The sequence below is a fragment of the Juglans microcarpa x Juglans regia genome, chromosome 3D, assembly GCF_004785595.1.
Source record: "Juglans microcarpa x Juglans regia isolate MS1-56 chromosome 3D, Jm3101_v1.0, whole genome shotgun sequence".
In the NCBI taxonomy this organism is placed as follows: Eukaryota; Viridiplantae; Streptophyta; class Magnoliopsida; order Fagales; family Juglandaceae; genus Juglans; species Juglans microcarpa x Juglans regia.
The window spans coordinates 37,617,632-37,636,444 of NC_054598.1; the positions used below are offsets into that span (position 1 = coordinate 37,617,632).

Sequence of the window (18,813 nt, forward strand, 5' to 3'; positions counted from 1 at the left end):
CTTTATGAATAGTAGTGAGTTAAGACACGAGACATGCACGGACGCTTGCACGCACTTTTCTGCAGTTTGGATCTACCACTGTTAGCTGCGTTTGGATATTGAGCTGAACTCAACTCTTTATGAATAGTAGTGAGTTGAATAGTGGAGAGAGTTATGTGAGGTCTATCTAAACTGAGTTTCAAGTGTATTTAGATGTTAAGATGATTTTTATACTTTTTATGAGAATTTGAAAAAGGTTGTGAGTCTCATGTATAAAGATGTGTTAAGTTAAAAAAGGTTGTGGATTTCACGTGTAAGGAAGTTTTGAGTTGAGATGAGTTTAGTAATTTGAGAGTTGGGTGTTTGGATGTTAGACTTAGCTTAAAATTAGACTGAGCTCAGTTAAACTATCAGCAACCAAATGAAGCTTTAACATCTTTTCTTAAACAACAACCAACCCCCCCCCCCCAAAAAAAAAAAAAAAAAAAAAAAAAAAAAAAAAAAAAAAAAAAAAAAAAAACAACCCAAAAACACAGTTTTATGTAAGTCACTGATAAGGAGCTAGTGGTTTTAGCATTTACAAATTCAAGCATCACATCATCATCAACAAAATTGAATGTTTAGTATTAACACTATTCCACTTTTTGCAGGAATTTACCTCGATTCTTGTATCAGATGGAGTGTCAAGTGAGAAGATACTAATGAACTTTTGACAAACCAGATACTCAATATTTATGTCAGCTTTTCATAGAAAAATAAAACCCAATTTTGAGATTTATGAGAATCTTCTTTGTACGTGAGATACATTGAAGCAAAGCTAAATTACAGGATTCATACATGAGTTTTGACAAAGGAGTAAACTTGCAGTGCAGATCTGAACGATTACAAGTCTAGCAATAATAGGATCCTTTCCAGTGGATGTCTACAATTTTTCTTTTCTATCCGGGAATCTGAGTATATCATACAGGTCGTAGACCTCAAGTGAACCTGCGGTTTTATGAGAACGGAATATGGAGGTACATGCTATCCTGCAATGGATTTGAACCCTTAATTAAAGGACAAGTGTACAAAGAGATGATGAACCCTGGAGCTTGACTTTTTCATGTTGACAATAATTTTCCGCAAGACTCGTGCACAGAATCGTGAACAATCCAATGAAGAAAAATGATGGCTAAGTAAATAATGCAAGAGGATTCCAAAAATTCTTGGTCGATATCGTAATCAATGTTTTTGGATTCTTTGGAAAGCTGCAATCGAGGAATTTAGTTAAAATCAAATCGAACTTTATATTTGGAATGAACGATGACAGTCGAATTACTACCCTATGAAAATGCCACCATGGAATTCAATCCCGGGGGGCAAGTCAAGAAAATAGAGTCAGACAAAGCTACCATAGATGCCATCACAAAGACAATTTGGGGAGTAAGTCATGGGAAATCATGATCAATGAGATTTGGAAGCTGAAACTTACAATAATAATAAAAAAAAGAGGATTGGAAGCTAAAATTTAAACCTCAAGAATCCATATCAACTCTAGACGAAGCAAAAAGAGACCAACGGCTGTACAAAAACACAAATTAAAAATTGGTTCTAAAAACTCAAGTCTGGTTTAGAAATACAATAGGAATCTTGAATTACTAATCAAGTCTGAACATGAGACTTCCACAAATTTTGGTACCAATCACGTCCAGTTGTTGTTTGCATTAACATTTCATGGAATCCATGAACCTCAAAACAAAGCAAAATAGCGCTAATAAGGTAGCTTGATCATCAGGATATCAGAAATCTTCATACATGTCACCATCAAGAGCAAAACTTTTGTTCTCAATCTTCCCGGGCGAATGGTTTTTGTCCCCATCGAAGTGATGCCGTCAATGTTTGTGGCGGTAGTGGCCTTGGGGGCCAGAAACCTTGTGCCTTGCTCGTTTACCTGCTTCTTCATGGTTGTCATCTGATGAACTTTCAATAGACTCGCTCCTTTCATGGCGTTTGTGGTACTTTGCATGATTTCTCTTTTTAATTGTGACATCATCGTTCTCACTAAAAGAATCTGAAGTACTAGATTCCAACCGCCTATGGTGTTTGTGACGCTTTGCATGGCCTCTCCTCTTGATTACCTCACCATCATCATCACTCAAAGAACTATCAGAATCAGATCTTGAATCATGATGCCTGTACCTTCTGTGGTTTCGCCTTTTTCTCTTCCAATCTTCACCTTCATGGTCATCAGCACTATCATCACTTGTGCTAGAGGATTGTCTCCTCAGCTTTAGCTTGGTTTTCTTCTCCTTCCTTTTTTCATTGTCACCACTCGAGTCAGAGTGGGCATGCTTCCTGTGCCTCTTGTGGCCTCTTTTATTCGACTTTCTTCCCCCATCACTACTGTTACTATCACTGTCATTATCCAAATGGGACATTGATTTTCTTTTATGCTTTGTAGCCTTCAGCTTCCTCTCTTTGGCTTCAGCATCAGCCTTTGCCTTAGCAGCAGCTTCTAGCTTCTGCTCCCATTTCAAAGGGGCCTCATTCTTCTCCAAAGCTCTCTTCTTTTTCTCCTCGACCAATTGGATGAACCTCTTGGCGTCCATTGAAATACAAAAACCAGTTCAATACCTGCATGTTGGTATGATGATGACCAGAAGTACATCTCACATAAGAGAAAAAACAATGTTAGCTCTTCCATCATCAAATCATAGCTTTGCAAAATAACATGTAGTGTACAATAAAACATACTTTCAATATTCCTCCTAATGAGGTACACATAATATACTCAAATATAGGTAATGTAGCCAAGAGCCTGATGGCCTCATGGCATATGGCCTGGTTCTCCAAATGGAAAACCCGGGTTCGAAAGCCCCCACACCCTTTGTATAAAAAATAAAAAAAAAAGTAATGTAATTCATCAGATTGACAATGAATATGGAACATACTTTCAATATTCACCAGACTGACAATGACAATGACAATGTGTGTGGCACACCAGGCTACCCAACTCAGATCTGTAGAAAGAAGACATTGAAAACAAGCGTAGATCAGACAATACGTCCACAATCATAATCCTACGCACTACAAGTCTTAATCATTAAAACTCAAAATGAAAAAAATGGACATCCTTTTTTGATACCAAAAAGATAAAAAAAAAAAAAACAAAGCAGTCCAAGTATATGTATTGTCAACATCCCGTCAACTAAGTAAAGAGTTCTTTTGCGAGTGTTGAAGTTGAGATCTTTTGTTTCCTAGAGTCCCCGATCTAGCAAGAGGTTAGAAATTGTTATTTTTCCCTTCAACTTATTTATCTTAGCAACCAAACATGTAATTGAGAACATATCATTATGAATTGCATATAACGCATTTATCATTATGGATAGCAAACAACAAAAGACCCTAGAACATATCGAGAACGCATAAAAATACGAATCTATACAAACCAACATTGATCAAGAAAAAATCCAGCAATTTAACAATTACAATATAAATAACAAGAAAACCTGCATCTTCCAGGAAAAAGTAATCAACAAAAAAAATGAAGGAGAAAACACTATAACGCCTCAGCAGGTGAGTAAAAAATAAAACCGAGGATCAAAATCTGGTACCTGAGTCGAAGAATAAGCGAAGGAGGACCAGATCGAAGAGACGTTGTTGAGCCGGCTTCGAGCTTGAACTCGGGGCTTGACTTTGTCTGGTCTTTCGACGTCTGATTGGGTCTATATAGACGAACGCGCACCGCCCACGCTAGCGACTAGAGTTAAAAAAAACTTTTTTCTTTTTTAGAAAATATACACTTGCAACTGTTTTTTTTTAATAATTTTTAAATAATAATATTTTACGAATAATGCTGCTCATTATCTCAATTTTTATTATCTTTTTATTATTTTATAATATATCATTAGATGATTAGAGACTATTTATTATATTTTACTCATAAACTTATCATTTAATGCTATATTATGAAATGATGAGAGGGTATTGAGAGAATGAACAATGAATAAATTTTTTCTATTTTAAAAGAGATATTTTTATGAGATTTGCTATTCATCATTTCTACATACTAAATACTACAATTATTATTATTTTTAATTTATTTTAGTTTAATTCTTTCTAAACTAATTGATTTATTCTACTCATCATTTATATACTATACATTTAGTAATAGAAAATAAAAAAATAAAAAAAATTATGTGTAGTTTGGTGTGAGGATAATGAATAGAATTGTTCTATTTTTATAAAGGATAATACTAGGGTGACTAACAAATGTGAGTTTTTTTTATTTTTAATTTATTTTTATTTAAGTATTTTTTTTAATATTTTTAATTTTAAAGAAAAAAATATAAATTCACTAATAATTATTTCTAATTAAGAAAAAAAAAAGAAAAAAAAATATTAGTGAATACATTTAGTAGATATATTTGGCAGACGCTATCATTTTTCTTTTATAAAAGCCAGCCTGCGACCTTGATGGCTTTGCATTGGACTGGGTCATCCAGCGATTGGGTTCAGATTGCGTTGGTCCCGGACCTATCCGGCCCGGCCCATCCCAACGAAACGGTTTTGCTTCCTGCCTAAGAAATGCAGCACCCATGCTACTCTCGGTTTGACTAACCGATCCTTATTACTCCTTCCTCTTGTTCTACTTCCTTCGACTCCATTCCAAGTCCTACGCTATGGCCGCTTCGTCTCCGTCGTCGTCGGCGACTGCCACCAACGTAATGCTCGCGATATTCGAGAAGAAGACCACCTCCGTCGACCTCTACCGCCCGCTCCGCAACTACATCGCCCTCAACTACTCTGACCGCGAGGCCCAGAACCTCGAGGATGACCTCCAAACCCTAAAGCAGTTCCGCTCCGATCTCGAGCGCCAACCCGATCCGACCCCTTCAGCCCGTCGCGACCTCCTCCAGAATTACTTCAAGGCCCTTTGTCTCGTCGAGACTCGCTTCCCAATCTCACCCGACAAGGACCACATCAACACCGTCACCTTCACCTGGCACGACGCGTTTAAGCAGAAGCAGAAAGCCTCGCAGCAGAACATTCATTTGGAGAAGGCCGCCGTGCTATTTAATTTGGGCGCGGTGTACAGCCAGATTGGGCTCTCCTACGATCGGTCCACTGTCGATGGGCGGAAGCTGTCATCGCACGCGTTCATGGGGGCGGCCGGGGCGTTTGCGTTTCTAAGAGACAATGCTTCAACCAAAGCGTCAATCGGGAGTTCGACCACCGTGGACATATCCTTGGAGTGCGCCGGGATGCTCGAGCGCCTAATGCTTGCGCAGGCCCAGGAGTGCGTGTTCGAGAATACCATAGCTAAAGGGAGTACCCCGGGGGTCTGCGCCAAGATCTCCAGGCAGGTATGTGTACAAAATTTCCCTTTTATAACAGCTAAATGAATTAGATAAGTGATCAATTTCGGTCAAATAGATAGGAATGCCAATTTGGCTGATTCGCAAGAAGCGTGAAACTGGCATTTTTGCAATAGAGGTTATGTGCTGCTTTAGTGAACATAGTTGCATTTGAAACTAGCATTTGATTATAGCCATGGAGGCAGGACATCAAGGTGCAGGGTCAAAAAGGGAGAGGGAGTTGAAGAGGTTGACGTGGTCCATTAATTACGATGGAAAGGAGGGAAGTGCAAGTCGTGGTAGAAACAAGGGGAGGGCTGGAATAGTTGATAAATGAAGCCAAAAATTCTGAGTTGGAATGTTAGGGGACTGAATGAGATTAATAAACGCCTTCGAATAAGAGCCTTATTAAGGCAATGGAAGTTGGACATCATTTGCTTGCAGGAAACAAAGTTGAAGCTTATCAATAGAAGAATTATTCGGAGTATTTGGAGTTGTCAATTTGTAGATTGGGCATACTTACCTTCGAAAGGGGCCTCGGGTGGAGTGTTGGTGACGTGGGATAAGAGGGTGGTGGAGAGCATTGATGTGTTTGTGGGAGAATATTCGGTGGGGTGTTTTTATAAAAATATTGAGGATGGCTTCATATGGGCTTTTGCTGGGGTATATGGCCCTAACTTAGATAGTGAGAGGAGGTTGCTTTGGGATGAGCTAGCTGGCTTATGCTCTTGGTGGGAGGCTCCTTGGTGTATTGGTGGGGATTTTAACGTAACAAGATTTCCCAGCGAAAGATCGGGGGGGGGGGGGGGGGGGGGGGGAAGACAAAATCAAGCCATGGTGGACTTCTCGGACTTCTTTTTTGAGTTAGATTTGATGGATATACCTCTTATGGGAGGTGATTATACTTGGTCGAATTATTAAGCTTGGTCAAGATTAGACAGATTCCTCATTTCTCCCTCGTGGGAGCTACAATATCCAGACTTAAGCCAGAAAAGACTCCCAATGATATGTTCAGATCATTTCCCTATCTTGTTAGATTGTGGTGGCATTCAAGGGGGTAGAAGGCCGTTCAAGTTTGAGAATATGTGGTTAAAAACGGAGGGGTTTGTGGATTTGATTAGACAATGTTGGAATTCATACTGCTTTGAGGGTAATCCAAGCAATGTATTGGCTGGGAAGTTGAAAACTTTGAAGAAGGATTTGAAGACATGGAATGAACAGGTATTTGGTGATGTAACTATACAGAAAAAGAGCTTATTTCAAGAATTACAAAGCTTGGAGGGTGTAGAAGATGTGAACAACCGAAAAGATCAAGTAGTTTCTGAACTTGAACGTCTGACTCTAATGGAGGAGATCTCGTGGAGGCAAAAGTCAAGGGCATTGTGGCTTCGGGAGGGGGATGGGGATAAATGCACAAAATTTTTTCACCGAGTTGCTAATGCACATAGGAGGTTCAATTCCATTGAGTCCCTGAACATAGATGGTGGTGCATCCTCAGATCAGGTTGTGATAAAGGAGTATGTGGCTGGCCATTTCGAACATCTGTTGTCGGAATCTCAGACCTGGAGGCCTACTGTAGATGGGGTTTGTGGATTTGATTAGACAATGTTGGAATTCATACTGCTTTGAGGGTAATCCAAGCAATGTATTGGCTGGGAAGTTGAAAACTTTGAAGAAGGATTTGAAGACATGGAATGAACAGGTATTTGGTGATGTAACTATACAGAAAAAGAGCTTATTTCAAGAATTACAAAGCTTGGAGGGTGTAGAAGATGTGAACAACCGAAAAGATCAAGTAGTTTCTGAACTTGAACGTCTGACTCTAATGGAGGAGATCTCGTGGAGGCAAAAGTCAAGGGCATTGTGGCTTCGGGAGGGGGATGGGGATAAATGCACAAAATTTTTTCACCGAGTTGCTAATGCACATAGGAGGTTCAATTCCATTGAGTCCCTGAACATAGATGGTGGTGCATCCTCAGATCAGGTTGTGATAAAGGAGTATGTGGCTGGCCATTTCGAACATCTGTTGTCGGAATCTCAGACCTGGAGGCCTACTGTAGATGGTTTAGCCTTTGAGGCCATTGATCAAAATAGTTCGGCCTGGTTGGAAAGACCTTTTGAAGAAGAAGAGGTACAACAAGTAATCAGGAAAATGAATAAAGATAAAGCTCCAGGTCCGGATGGTTTCACTATGGCTTTTTTCCAATCTTGTTGGGAAGTGGTGAGGGAGGATGTAATGTTGGTTTTTCAGGAATTCTTCACTTATGGCAAATTTGAGAAAAGCTTAAATGCTACTTTTATTGCTCTAGTTCCTAAAAAGGTTGGTGCAATAGAGGTACAAGATTATAGGCCGATTAGTCTTGTGGGTAGTGTCTATAAGATACTTTCAAAAGTCCTTGCTATTAGGATGAGTTCGATCATGACGAAGATCATTTCTAAGTCACAAAATGCCTTTGTGAAAGGGAGACAAATTTTGGACTCGGTCCTTATAGCTAATGAATGTTTGGACAGCAGGATCAAGTCAGGAGTTCCAGGTATTATATGCAAATTAGATATGAAAAAGGTCTATGATCATGTTAATTGGGATTTCCTGATTTATATGTTGGGGAGATGTGGTTTTGGGGAAAGATGGAGGAAATGGATGAGGTATTGTGTGTCAACGGCTCGCTTCTCAGTGTTGGTAAATGGGGACCCCGTGGGGTTCTTCAATAGTTTGCGAGGACTACGTCAAGGTGATCCATTGTCACCCTTCTTGTTTGTTCTAGTTATAGAGGCGCTAAGTAGAATGGTGTTGGCTGCAGTAGAGGGAGGTTTTTTCTTTGGATTCTCAGTAGGAGATATCCACGGCTCTACCATTATTTCTCACCTTTTGTTTGCAGATGACACCTTGCTATTTTGTGAGGCAAATGTAGGGTATATTCAATCTTTGAAGGCCATCCTACTTTGTTTCGAAGCGGTATCCAGGTTGAAGATTAATCTTGCTAAGACGGAGATGGTTGCGGTTGGTGATGTAAACAATATCAGAGGGTTGGCTGACATATTGGGTTGTGTGGTTTCTTCGTTGCCAATGAAGTACCTTGGACTTCCGTTGGGGGCTTCCTTGAAAGCTAAGACAATTTGGGAGGTGGTGCTGGAAAAATTTGAGCGGAGGCTGGCCGGGTGGAAAAGATTGTATTTATCTAAAGGGGGCGCGTATCACTCTTATCAAAAGTACTTTATCCAACCTTCCCACATACTACTTATCTTTATTTCCTCTTCCTGTAAGCATTCCAACTAGAATGGAGAAAATTCAATGGGACTTTTTATGGAGTGGAATAGGAGATGAATTTAAATTCCACTTGGTCGGGTGGGACAAGGTATGTTCTCCTTTGAGGGATGGTGGCTTGGGGTTAGGAATGTGAGAGATTTTAATAAGGCCTTGTTAGGTTGTGGCGTTATAACAATGAGAGGGGAGCCTTATGGAAAGGGGTGATTGACTTGAAGTATGGTCGTGATTGAGGGGGTTGGGTTTCTAAAGAAGGTAGGGGGTCTTATGGTGTGGGGCTATGGAAGTATATACGGAAAGGTTGGTGCTCCTTTGCTAGTAATACTCGGTTGTGTTTGGGGGATGGGAATAGGATCAGCTTTTGGAAGGATATGTGGGTGGGAGACACGGCCTTGAAGGAGGCTTATCCCACAATTTTCAGTATTGCAAGGGAGAAGGAAGCTATGGTGGCTGATTTGCGGGTAATTAATCAAGGTTCATAGGAGTGGAATATTAGCCTTACTCGGGATGCTCATGATTGGGAAGTGACTAGTTTGGTGGAGTTTCTGAACTTGCTGTTCAGCACTCCTATTGCGGCCACAACTGAAGATTCGCTGGAATGGAGACCCTCTAGGAAAGGGAAGTTCTCGGTACGCTCCTTCTATGACTCTATTACTATGCAACAAAGTTATAATTTTCCATGGAAGACCATATGGAGGAGTAAAGCACCAACCAAGGCAGCATTCTTTGTTTGGACAGCAGCTCTAGGGAAGATTATGACCATAGATAATCTTAGACGTCGTGGCCTTATCATCACGGACTGGTGCTGTTTGTGCAGAAATAGTGGTGAAACGACGGACCATCTACTCTTACATTGTGATTTTACTCGAGATATTTGGAGTTATTTCTTCAGGAAAATGGGAATAGCTTGGGTAATGCCGGGTAGGGTGGTGGAACTGTTAGTAAGCTGGAGAGGGATCACTGGAACACCACAGGTCAAGGCTGTGTGGAAGATGACTCCCATTTGTATCTTTTGGTGTATTTGGTGTGAAAGAAACAAGAGGCTTTTTGAGGATCATGAGCGCTCCATGGAAGAGTTTAGGAATTTTTTCTGGAAGACTTTGTTTTTGTGGGCCATTGCTCTAGATTTGAATGGCCTTAGCTTCCATGATTTCCTTGTAACTGTTTCTAGTTCTTAAATAGGTGTATTCACATGTATACTTTCAGTGTACCTGGGCTATGCCTACTTTCTTTATCAATGAAATAATTTATTACTTATCAAAAAAAAAAAAAAGTGCATGTTTATAATCCACAAGTACGGGTCTTGTAGGTTTAGTCAGTGATCGATATTCTGTTTGTTAAGTGCTTTGAGATGTGGACATTACAGGTTGGGGTGTACTACGAGGAAGCTTTGGCAGCCCTGAATGTTGCACCTTTAAACCAGCATTTTGAAAAGGCCTGGATATTTCATGTGCAACTAAAGGCAGCTCTGTTTTACGCAGAAGCTTGCTATAGGTACAGTCTAGAGCTTCACGAGAAGGAAGACATCGCAGAGGAAATTGCACGGTTGAGGAGTGGGGTCAGTGCTTTAACCGAGGCAAAGAAATACTCAAAGGGAGCTGCAGCGCAACTTCTGGATGCAATCAGCAAGTTAGAGGTTAATCTCAACCGAAATTTGGAGAGGGCCATCAAGGAGAACGATAGAGTTTACCTCATGAGGGTTCCTTCCCCGAGTTCCTTGCCTCCTCTTTCAGCATTCTCCCTGGTCAAGCCAGTGGCAATGAATGAGGTATTGGATGCAAGCAGGGAGAAGATGTTTGCAAGTCTTGTTCCAGACAGCAGTGCTAAGGCACTTTCCAGGTACACTGAAATGGTCGATGACATTATCAGAACGCAAGCTGAAAAATTACAACAAGCCAGTGAGTTGACCCGAGTAAGGCTCAAGGAAATGGACCTACCGGAATCTATTCTTGCTTTAGAAGGGAATTTTACTCTTTCAACAGATCTTAAAGAAGATGTGGAGGCAGTGCAAATAAGTGGGGGCCCAGCTGGTTTGGAAGCAGAGTTACAGCAACTTAGGGATCTGAAGAGGGTGAACCAGGAAATGCTGATCCAGGTAGAGGAACTCTTGCAGAAAGAGGCAAGAGAAGATACTCAATTTAGAAGCCAATTTGGAACGCGTTGGACTAGACCTCAGTCCAGCACTCTTACAAAGAACTTACAGGATAGGTTGAACAGATTTGCAGCTAACTTGAAGCAAGCTGCAGAAAGTGATGGCCGGATCGAGCGTTCAGTGAGGGAACATTCAGCACTCATGTCAATCCTTGATCGCCGTCCAGTATGTTTGTGCAACTGTTTTTGTTATTTATATTAAATTGTTATCTCATAAAGATTTTAAAGGTTCTTGATTTTGCGTGCTTACTTTCTTGGTGCAAAATTTTTAGTATTGAGGCTTTGTTTGTTTTAGTAGAAAATTTATTTTAAGTTATTTATCACTAAAGCATGTGTTTTTTTCTCAATTCTCTGTTTGATTCTTTGATTTACGAAGATCTTTCTTTCTGAGATATCTCCAAAATAAATTCGTTACCAAGTTTAGATTTTTCTTTCTGGGAAGTATCATGATCACCAAAAAGGGACGTTAAAGGTAATTCTAGAAGAGAGTTAGAAAAAAAAGTATTCTTCAATAATACTCTGGATGCTATTTTCCTACTATATGATTCTAGTTTGAAGTTTTCAAGAATTTGGTTATCTATGAAATGGATAGATAGAAAATATTTTTCCAGGAATCTATTTCTAAATATGAAGATGCTATTTTCCTACTGTATGACCTTACTTTTGAAGTTTTCAGAATTTATCTCTGAAATGGGTAGAGAGAAAATATTTTTCCTGGAATATTATTTTTAGTGTAACAATTACGCCAATTCTGTACCAAAAAAGAAACAAATACAGCCTAGGTTCTCATTCACCTTTTGTCACAGTAATAATGGCCCTTTGTGCTGCCAATTTCTTGTCTTTTTTGGGATCTCCTTAATATGAATTTTCAATGACTACTTATAAAAAATGAAACAAATTCGCAATGACTCACAAGTTTTATTTCATTTTTATCCTGCGTTGTCTGGTTAAGATTTAGCAACCTAGGTGTAGCTTTTGGCATTACAGATTGGCTAGTGTTGTTAGTCTTTAATTTTCTGCTTTTGTGGGTTGAATATGCTTCAAAATCTGATATGTGCATTTTCTTTTGTCAGATTGAATCAGCCCTCCCAACTTTGGCTAGGCCAATAATGTCCCTAGATGCCAATGAAGATGCTGTTGTTGGGGCCCTGAAGCAGAGCTTGGTAAAATATTTTTTTCCTTTAATTTCTGAGTGAAAAAGTTATTTTCTGATTATCTTATCAATATATAACGCTTGTAATTATGCTTTTCGGTTTATCACTCACTCCTCCCTTCCCGCCTCCCTCCCTTCTTTTTTTAAGTAAGAATCTTTATTGAATAGAATGAAACTAGGCAATGCCCAAGTACACTGGAAGTATACAAAGTGAGACACCTAATTACATTCTAGTATGCTGGAAAGAAGATAGAAACTCATGAATATTCCCACCCTTCAATACAATAGCAGAAAACCACTGCAAAAGAGAGAATACAAATAAATTCCAGATTTCCCCCACTGCACGCTCCTTGTTATTAAAACACCTATCATTCCTTTCCGACCATAAACACCACATTAAGTACAAAGGTATCATTCACCACACTGCTGCCAGTTGAGCGCCATTATGCCTCATTTTCCAGCATGTTAGTAGTTCCACCACACTCTTAGGCATTACCCAACTCAGCCCGGTCTACTCAGGATACCAGCCCATAACTCCCCAGCCACCTCACAATGTAAAAGCAAATGATCTATCGATTCCCCATTCCTTTTACACATGTAGCACCACTTCATGACCAATATACCGCACTTCCTTAGATTATCAACCGTCAAATCTTCCCAAGTGCAGCTGTCCAAGTAAAAAACACAACTTTAGACGGCACCAAAACCTTCCAAATGCTCTTCCACGGAAAGAATGTGGGCTGTTGGATTGTTGGACTGTCAAGGCCTTGTAAAAAGATTTAACAGTAAACTCTTTTCTCCCCGTTTGAATCCACAACATACGGTCACCCCATTGCCTCCTAACTTTGTCGAATAGGAGTAGCTATAAAAATCTGCCAACTCTTCAAGTTCCCAATCCTGAGCATTTCTAGTAAAAGTGACATTCCAAAATTTTTTTGATAAGTAATATGAAATTTATTGACATAGAGAAAGAAAAGTGACATTTCAAGTTACTGTCCCATTTGCATGACACAACAATTCTGAAACTGCAGCTTGCTGATTTCTAGCCAAGTTAAATACAACTGGAAAAACAGTGGAAAGAGGGCTCTCCCCACTCCAAACATCGAACCAAAAGTGGGTTCTTGCTCCATCACCCACTTCAAACTTAATATGTTTTTCAAAAGCGTTCTACCCCTTCCTAATAAATTTCCATAGGCTTACTCCATAAGACCCCCTACCCTCCTTAGAACACCATCCCCCACGCACTACCATACTTGTCATCAATAACCTCTCTCCACAACGAGTTCCCTTCCATTTGGTACCTCCACAACCACTTTCCTAATAGTGCCTTATTAAAAACGCACAAATTTCACACCCCTAAACCACCATTTGCAATCGGACAGCTCACTCTTTGCTGACTCACAAGGTGAAATTTAATTTCCTCCTCCATGCCACCCCACAAGAAAGTTCTAAACAACTTTTCGATCTGGTTTGCCACACCCACCTGTAAAATGATGAAATAAAATAAATTCAACTGAAATGTTGAACAGGTGTTCCTAACCAATGACCTCCTTTCCTGCTTTCCCCTTTTGATGTTATCCTTTATCCTGTTGTCCTATGACAGTTGTCTGTTGGTTTCATCTTTCCTTTTCTTCGTACATGATCAACTTTGTAATGGACAAACAATAAGGATTCTCACTTATAAAAAAAATGGACAAACAATAAGGATTCTAAATATAGGATACTGCAAAATAGTATGTACATCTTTCAAGCGACATATCTTTTCATCCTCTCATTTTCTTGTATAAGGTTTTCAAGCTGTAAAAAGATGACAACAATCTAGTCATACTGGTTGTCTCAGATTGCTTACAGTGAATACATCGTGCTACTTTTATTGGATATGTTTGAACGTCGTAGTTTGAAATAATTATTTTGAATATATATATGTTTCTTATAAAAATAGGTCTATAAAAGAGAAATTGAATGAACAAGAATGACTAAACAACTGGGATTCTGGAAACTAGGATTTATTTCATGGTTGAACTGTACTTGGTGCCGTTATTCTAGGTTTGGAAATTGTAAATTTTAATACTTATAAATGGTGTAAGGATACCTTTGCCATAAACTCTTAGTTATTCAATGAATGATTGGAACAGTGAACCGCTTCAGTTTCTTTTACCTATAAAAAAAAATGAAGTGGTTCTGCATGGCAAGTGGCTCAGAAAATGTTAAGAGGTGTGAATACAAGGTCAGAATTGAATGATAAACAGTTGCACTCATGCACTAGGACTTGTGCTTAATGATGGGCATGTGGTACATTGGCATGCCATGTGTGTATGTATGTACATACATGAATACATGTATGCACTTAACTGATCCTCAAAACATAACTCTGAGTGTTTATCCTAAAAACTGACAAGATATTTGGAGAGGCAGTGGAATGCAAAACAATGAGCTGCTATGCAAGTTGAACATGTTTTTTTTTTTTTTTTTTTTAAAAAGAAAAGAAAAGAAAGTTGAACACGTATACAATATATTCGGAACTGGAAAATTGTGTAAAACCGGAGTACACGGCATCTTTTCTTACCTTTCAAGTCTTAAGGAAAAGTGGCCAAGAAATACCATGTCATTTTTAAGGTATTATGCATTTGGGATTAGAGCTAAAGGTCATATACCCAATCTTAGAGTTGTTTTAAGGTTGGTAAGTTAGTATACTTATGTGCCGTGCTTGTGTTTGACTATTCTTTTTAACTTTGCATGCTCAATGATACAGAGGCAATTGGAAACTCTTGGTGCACAACGGGCTGGTCTTGAAGACATGCTTAAAGAGATGAAAAGGAAGGTGTGCATTACTAAGTTATTGATTTTTTTAAAATTAAGTTATAACGCTTTTATTCAAGAAAAGAGTGCAGTCTTGTACACCGGTAGTGTGGAGTTATTACACCTTGTTTGGCACGTTTATTGCATGCATGTGATTATTAAGAGGGCAGGTCTTATTTTTTGAGGTCACATTTATATTTCCCTGCAATCTCAACCTAAAATGCCAATGAACTCTATTTCAAATGGCATTTCCTCCCATATTAATAAAGTGGATGGTGAGACCTTGGGTTCATGACTGTTGGGCACATAACTTATGAATTAGAAAATGCCAGCAATCAAACCTAGAATGAAATGTGATTCTTGGACTGATATGGTCTATTGTTTCAGCTAGGATAATTCTTTTTATGTTCAACACATATATTCTCTTAGGCTTAATTTGCCTTGAGCTAAACAAGGACCCTGTAGACATCTCTTTTGGATTATCTTGAGTTCATTATTATTGTGAATATTTTCAGCAATATAAATAAAGTTCCATGGGCTAAGATCATATAACCATTACAACAGTATCTCTGAGCATTAGTTGTTTGCTGAAAGGGCCTAATTAGAAGGAATGTCTCAATCTGTGTTGTTAAGATTATATCTTGTGATTTTGGTCATTTATCATATAAAAAGATTGATCTTAATCCTTGCGGTATGATTTTGGGTTCAGTGAATAGACAGGTATAAAGTGAGCTTGGTTGAACACCTTTGAGTTCAGAAACTTCTAATTCTGGATGAATATTTTAGCATGTGGATATTCGTAGAAGTAAAGACAGAACTAAACTTTGAAACTGCTAATAAGCATATGATCTGAATTTATAGGCTAATATGGTTTGAATATGATATTCACAGTGGTTATACAAACACAGCAGTTGAATTAGATAGTACAAGAAGGTTTGGACTGATATTCTATGCTTTGCAAGGGAATGGGATGCATTGGTTGTATTTGGTGGTGGTTTGCAATATATGTTCGAATTTTGGAATATCCGGGTTTTGCACTTATGTTTTAAAGCATTTTATGTCCAAGCAAGTATGCTGGTGCATACTTACCAAAAAACTGTATGCGATGTGAGCATTATTATAGTTTGGGTTTTTGCATGTAGAAACTGATCAGTTTGTTGTTTCTTTCTTTGTATGTAGCTGGCTATTGTACTGGTTAGAAAATTGTTTTTTTTAGTGGTAAACAAAAATAGATAATTAGTTTAGGCAAGTACCCAAGTACATGGGAATATGCATGCTGGTTAGAAAATTGTATCATTATCATATATATGCCTGCTTTATACATTTTTTTGTGCCTGCGATTGTTAGGTTTCCTGCAATACATTATGTATACTTAATTGTGCTTATGTCTATAAATGGCTTTAGGATGATATACTACCGAAGCTGATGACATCAACTGGCTCCTATGAGGATCTTTTCAGAAAGGAGATATCAAAGTACGATCACATATGTGAAGAAATTGCCCAAAATATTGAAGCACAGGAACAATTATTGCTGCAAATCCAGGTCTAGTTCTTTATCTAACTGCAGGCTTTTCGTTTATTTTCTATAAATATCAGCCTTTTGTTTTTCTTTTCTTTTTTCTTTTTGAGTGTGATGTTTTATTGTAAGGCTTGTGGTTTTGTAGAATTCATCTTGATTGTAGAATGTTTATGCATCAATCTGACATCTTTATCTATATAATTGTTAGCTTCTGATATCTCTATGGGAGAAAAGGAGATTTGAATGGGGTGTTTTCATGATTCTAAGACGATTATTTGTTTTCTTGCAGGCTCAAAATGATGATTTTTCTGCTATCTTTAATCTTGAAGATTATAAAGGTTGGTTGATTTTGTTGGGGATCATAATTATTTGTACTTTTGTTTAACATTAAAAACTTCTTTCTAAAGTATGAATTCAATTTACTGTCATTTATGTATTCTTAAATATGTGACAATCTTCATGCATGATATGCTTTCAAGAACCTTTGAGTGCAAGTAATTTATAAGGACTCTTGGACTGGGAGAATTTTCCCTTGAATTACCGGAGGTGCACCTGCGGGAAACTTCTTGCGTCTGTGCACCTCCGGGATTAGTCAGGACTTTGTTCCGATCACCCGGTGCCAATAAAAAAATGCTTCCTAGAACCTAACAGTTTTGAATGGCTCAAGGTTCACATGTACACAATCCTGTGGTCGTGTCAGTTTCTCCTGGCTTCTGTGATTGACTAAAGGAATCCTATAAAAGGTATATCCTAGGTTTCTGAAAACCTTGTGAGCAAGTATCCATGCTTGTTCTGTCCAGCTGTTTCTAACAAATATATATATATATATATATATATTTTATGACGGGAGAACCATCCCACGACAGAGCCCTTAGGCTCAGGTATAGCTGTTTCTAACAAATATACCTGAGCCCTGGGGCTTGCTTGTTTAGAGGTCTCTTGTCCATTAGTTTTACTCTATTCTATTCATGATTCTCTGAAGTTCACATTCTAGTGGTCTAATGACATCACGTAATGAGATGCTAGTATTATACATTCCACTATTGTCAGTCATTTTTTGTCTCTAATAATACTACTATTCTTGCTTTAGTAGGTTCTTTTCAGTCTTTCTTAATATGGTTCTATAATTCCTTTTTTTAATCTTTCTACCTTGATAATTCAAGCATCGCGTGAGAAATGTTACAAGCAGATTCAAGCTGCCATTGCGAAGTTTCGAGAGATTAAGGAGAACATCAATGAAGGATTGAAGTTCTATGTTACTCTTCAGGTAACAAGTTCTTGATTGTTTCTCTATACTGTATGGTGTGATTATTTCTTTAAAAACTATTGTTCATGTCTTGTACCTGCTCCTTTTTGTAGTCGTGTATGTGCTCAAATGTCTCCTTGTCTTGATGCTTGTGTGTGAATTTCACATAATAATTGATATATGTGTTGTCTTTTCTTAAATAGGATGCAATCACAAATGTAAAGCAGCAGTGTAGTGATTTTGTCATGACCAGAAGCATCCAGTGCCGTGAAATGATGGAAGATGTGCAAAGACAAATGGCAGGCCTCAGTTTCCAGGATGGTAAAAGCACAAGTGCGTACAACAGCAATTACCCTCCAGTAGGACATCAGAATCAGAGATCTAATTCACAACAGCAAGCAGATCCTCGTCCACAAACACCTTACTACCAGCCACGTGAGCCACCGACAATGCCAGGGTATCCTAACCCTCCACCTTATAGCTCCCCTCAGCCACCACCGCCTCCTTACCAAGTTCCAGCTGCTTCTGCTGGTCCGTATCCACCTCCTCAAACCCAACAGCAGCTTCCTGCAAGCCACGAGTATGGCCAACCTGCTTATCCGGGGTGGCGAGGCCCATACTACAATGCCCATGCACAACAACATGGATCTGTTCCTCGGCCTCCGTATACCATTCCAGCTCCATATCCTCCTCCTCGCCAAAGTGGCTACTATCAGCAACAGTAGTGTAGCGGTGTAGCATGTCCTTTTTTTGGCTGTATAATTTGATTGCTTGGGATTGGTCACTTATTGTAAAATGGATTGGATATAGTTAAATGCAATTTATGATTGTGTAGTCTATTTATCTTGATAGTCCCTCCGTTGGTCTGCATAATGTTCTTTGTAGTTTGTACGTGAATAGCACGGCTTATACAAGGATTTTTCTTCTATGTATAGCGTTTAAAGAATGTTGGGATTTATGAAATGACACTAATAATGTGAAATGTTTGGTAGAAAACCTTCTATTACTATGGAGCCATTTTTGTTGTTAGACATTGAAGAGGGAAATTTCCTGTGAGTCTCTCTTTTGAGGAAGTGTTTCCCTGGGGGTTTTTTGGATGACTCGAGGATCTCCCCATAATGAATTGTGGTGCTGGCCGATTTGCTAGCATTCTTAGTTTAAAAACCATTAAGGTAAGATTCAGATCTTTTCAGATGGGTGATCTTTTGTAATATCATCTGCTGCCAGCAGGTATTAGCTTGTGTTTCAAATTCTAAGGGGCAATTTGCATGTGGAGCCGACTATCTATTCATCTGAAGGCTCAGACCTGGACTGGGTATTTCTATTGTTTTTGACATTATATTGGCATAGTTTTAGGCATCCT

The 18,813-nt window shown here is 38.8% G+C and overlaps 2 protein-coding genes across 2 annotated transcripts; one reads left to right on the forward strand and one right to left on the reverse strand.

The window, feature by feature from the left end:
• Positions 1 to 1,850: 1,850 nt before the first annotated feature.
• LOC121255303 (sarcoplasmic reticulum histidine-rich calcium-binding protein) lies at positions 1,851 to 2,658 on the reverse strand. Its single transcript, XM_041155566.1, has one exon. It carries the CDS (start codon positions 2,565 to 2,567, stop codon positions 1,851 to 1,853), a length of 717 nt encoding a protein of 238 aa, XP_041011500.1. The 5' UTR covers positions 2,568 to 2,658.
• Positions 2,659 to 4,557: 1,899 nt separating this feature from the next.
• Positions 4,558 to 18,446, forward strand: LOC121254545 (vacuolar-sorting protein BRO1-like). The gene is made up of 8 exons (XM_041154631.1): positions 4,558 to 5,324; positions 9,947 to 10,897; positions 11,805 to 11,894; positions 14,637 to 14,705; positions 16,088 to 16,228; positions 16,494 to 16,542; positions 17,368 to 17,471; positions 17,654 to 18,446. The coding sequence occupies exons 1-8, from the start codon at positions 4,641 to 4,643 to the stop codon at positions 18,173 to 18,175; spliced, it is 2,610 nt and encodes an 869-aa protein (XP_041010565.1). The 5' UTR covers positions 4,558 to 4,640; the 3' UTR covers positions 18,176 to 18,446.
• Positions 18,447 to 18,813: the final 367 nt, after the last annotated feature.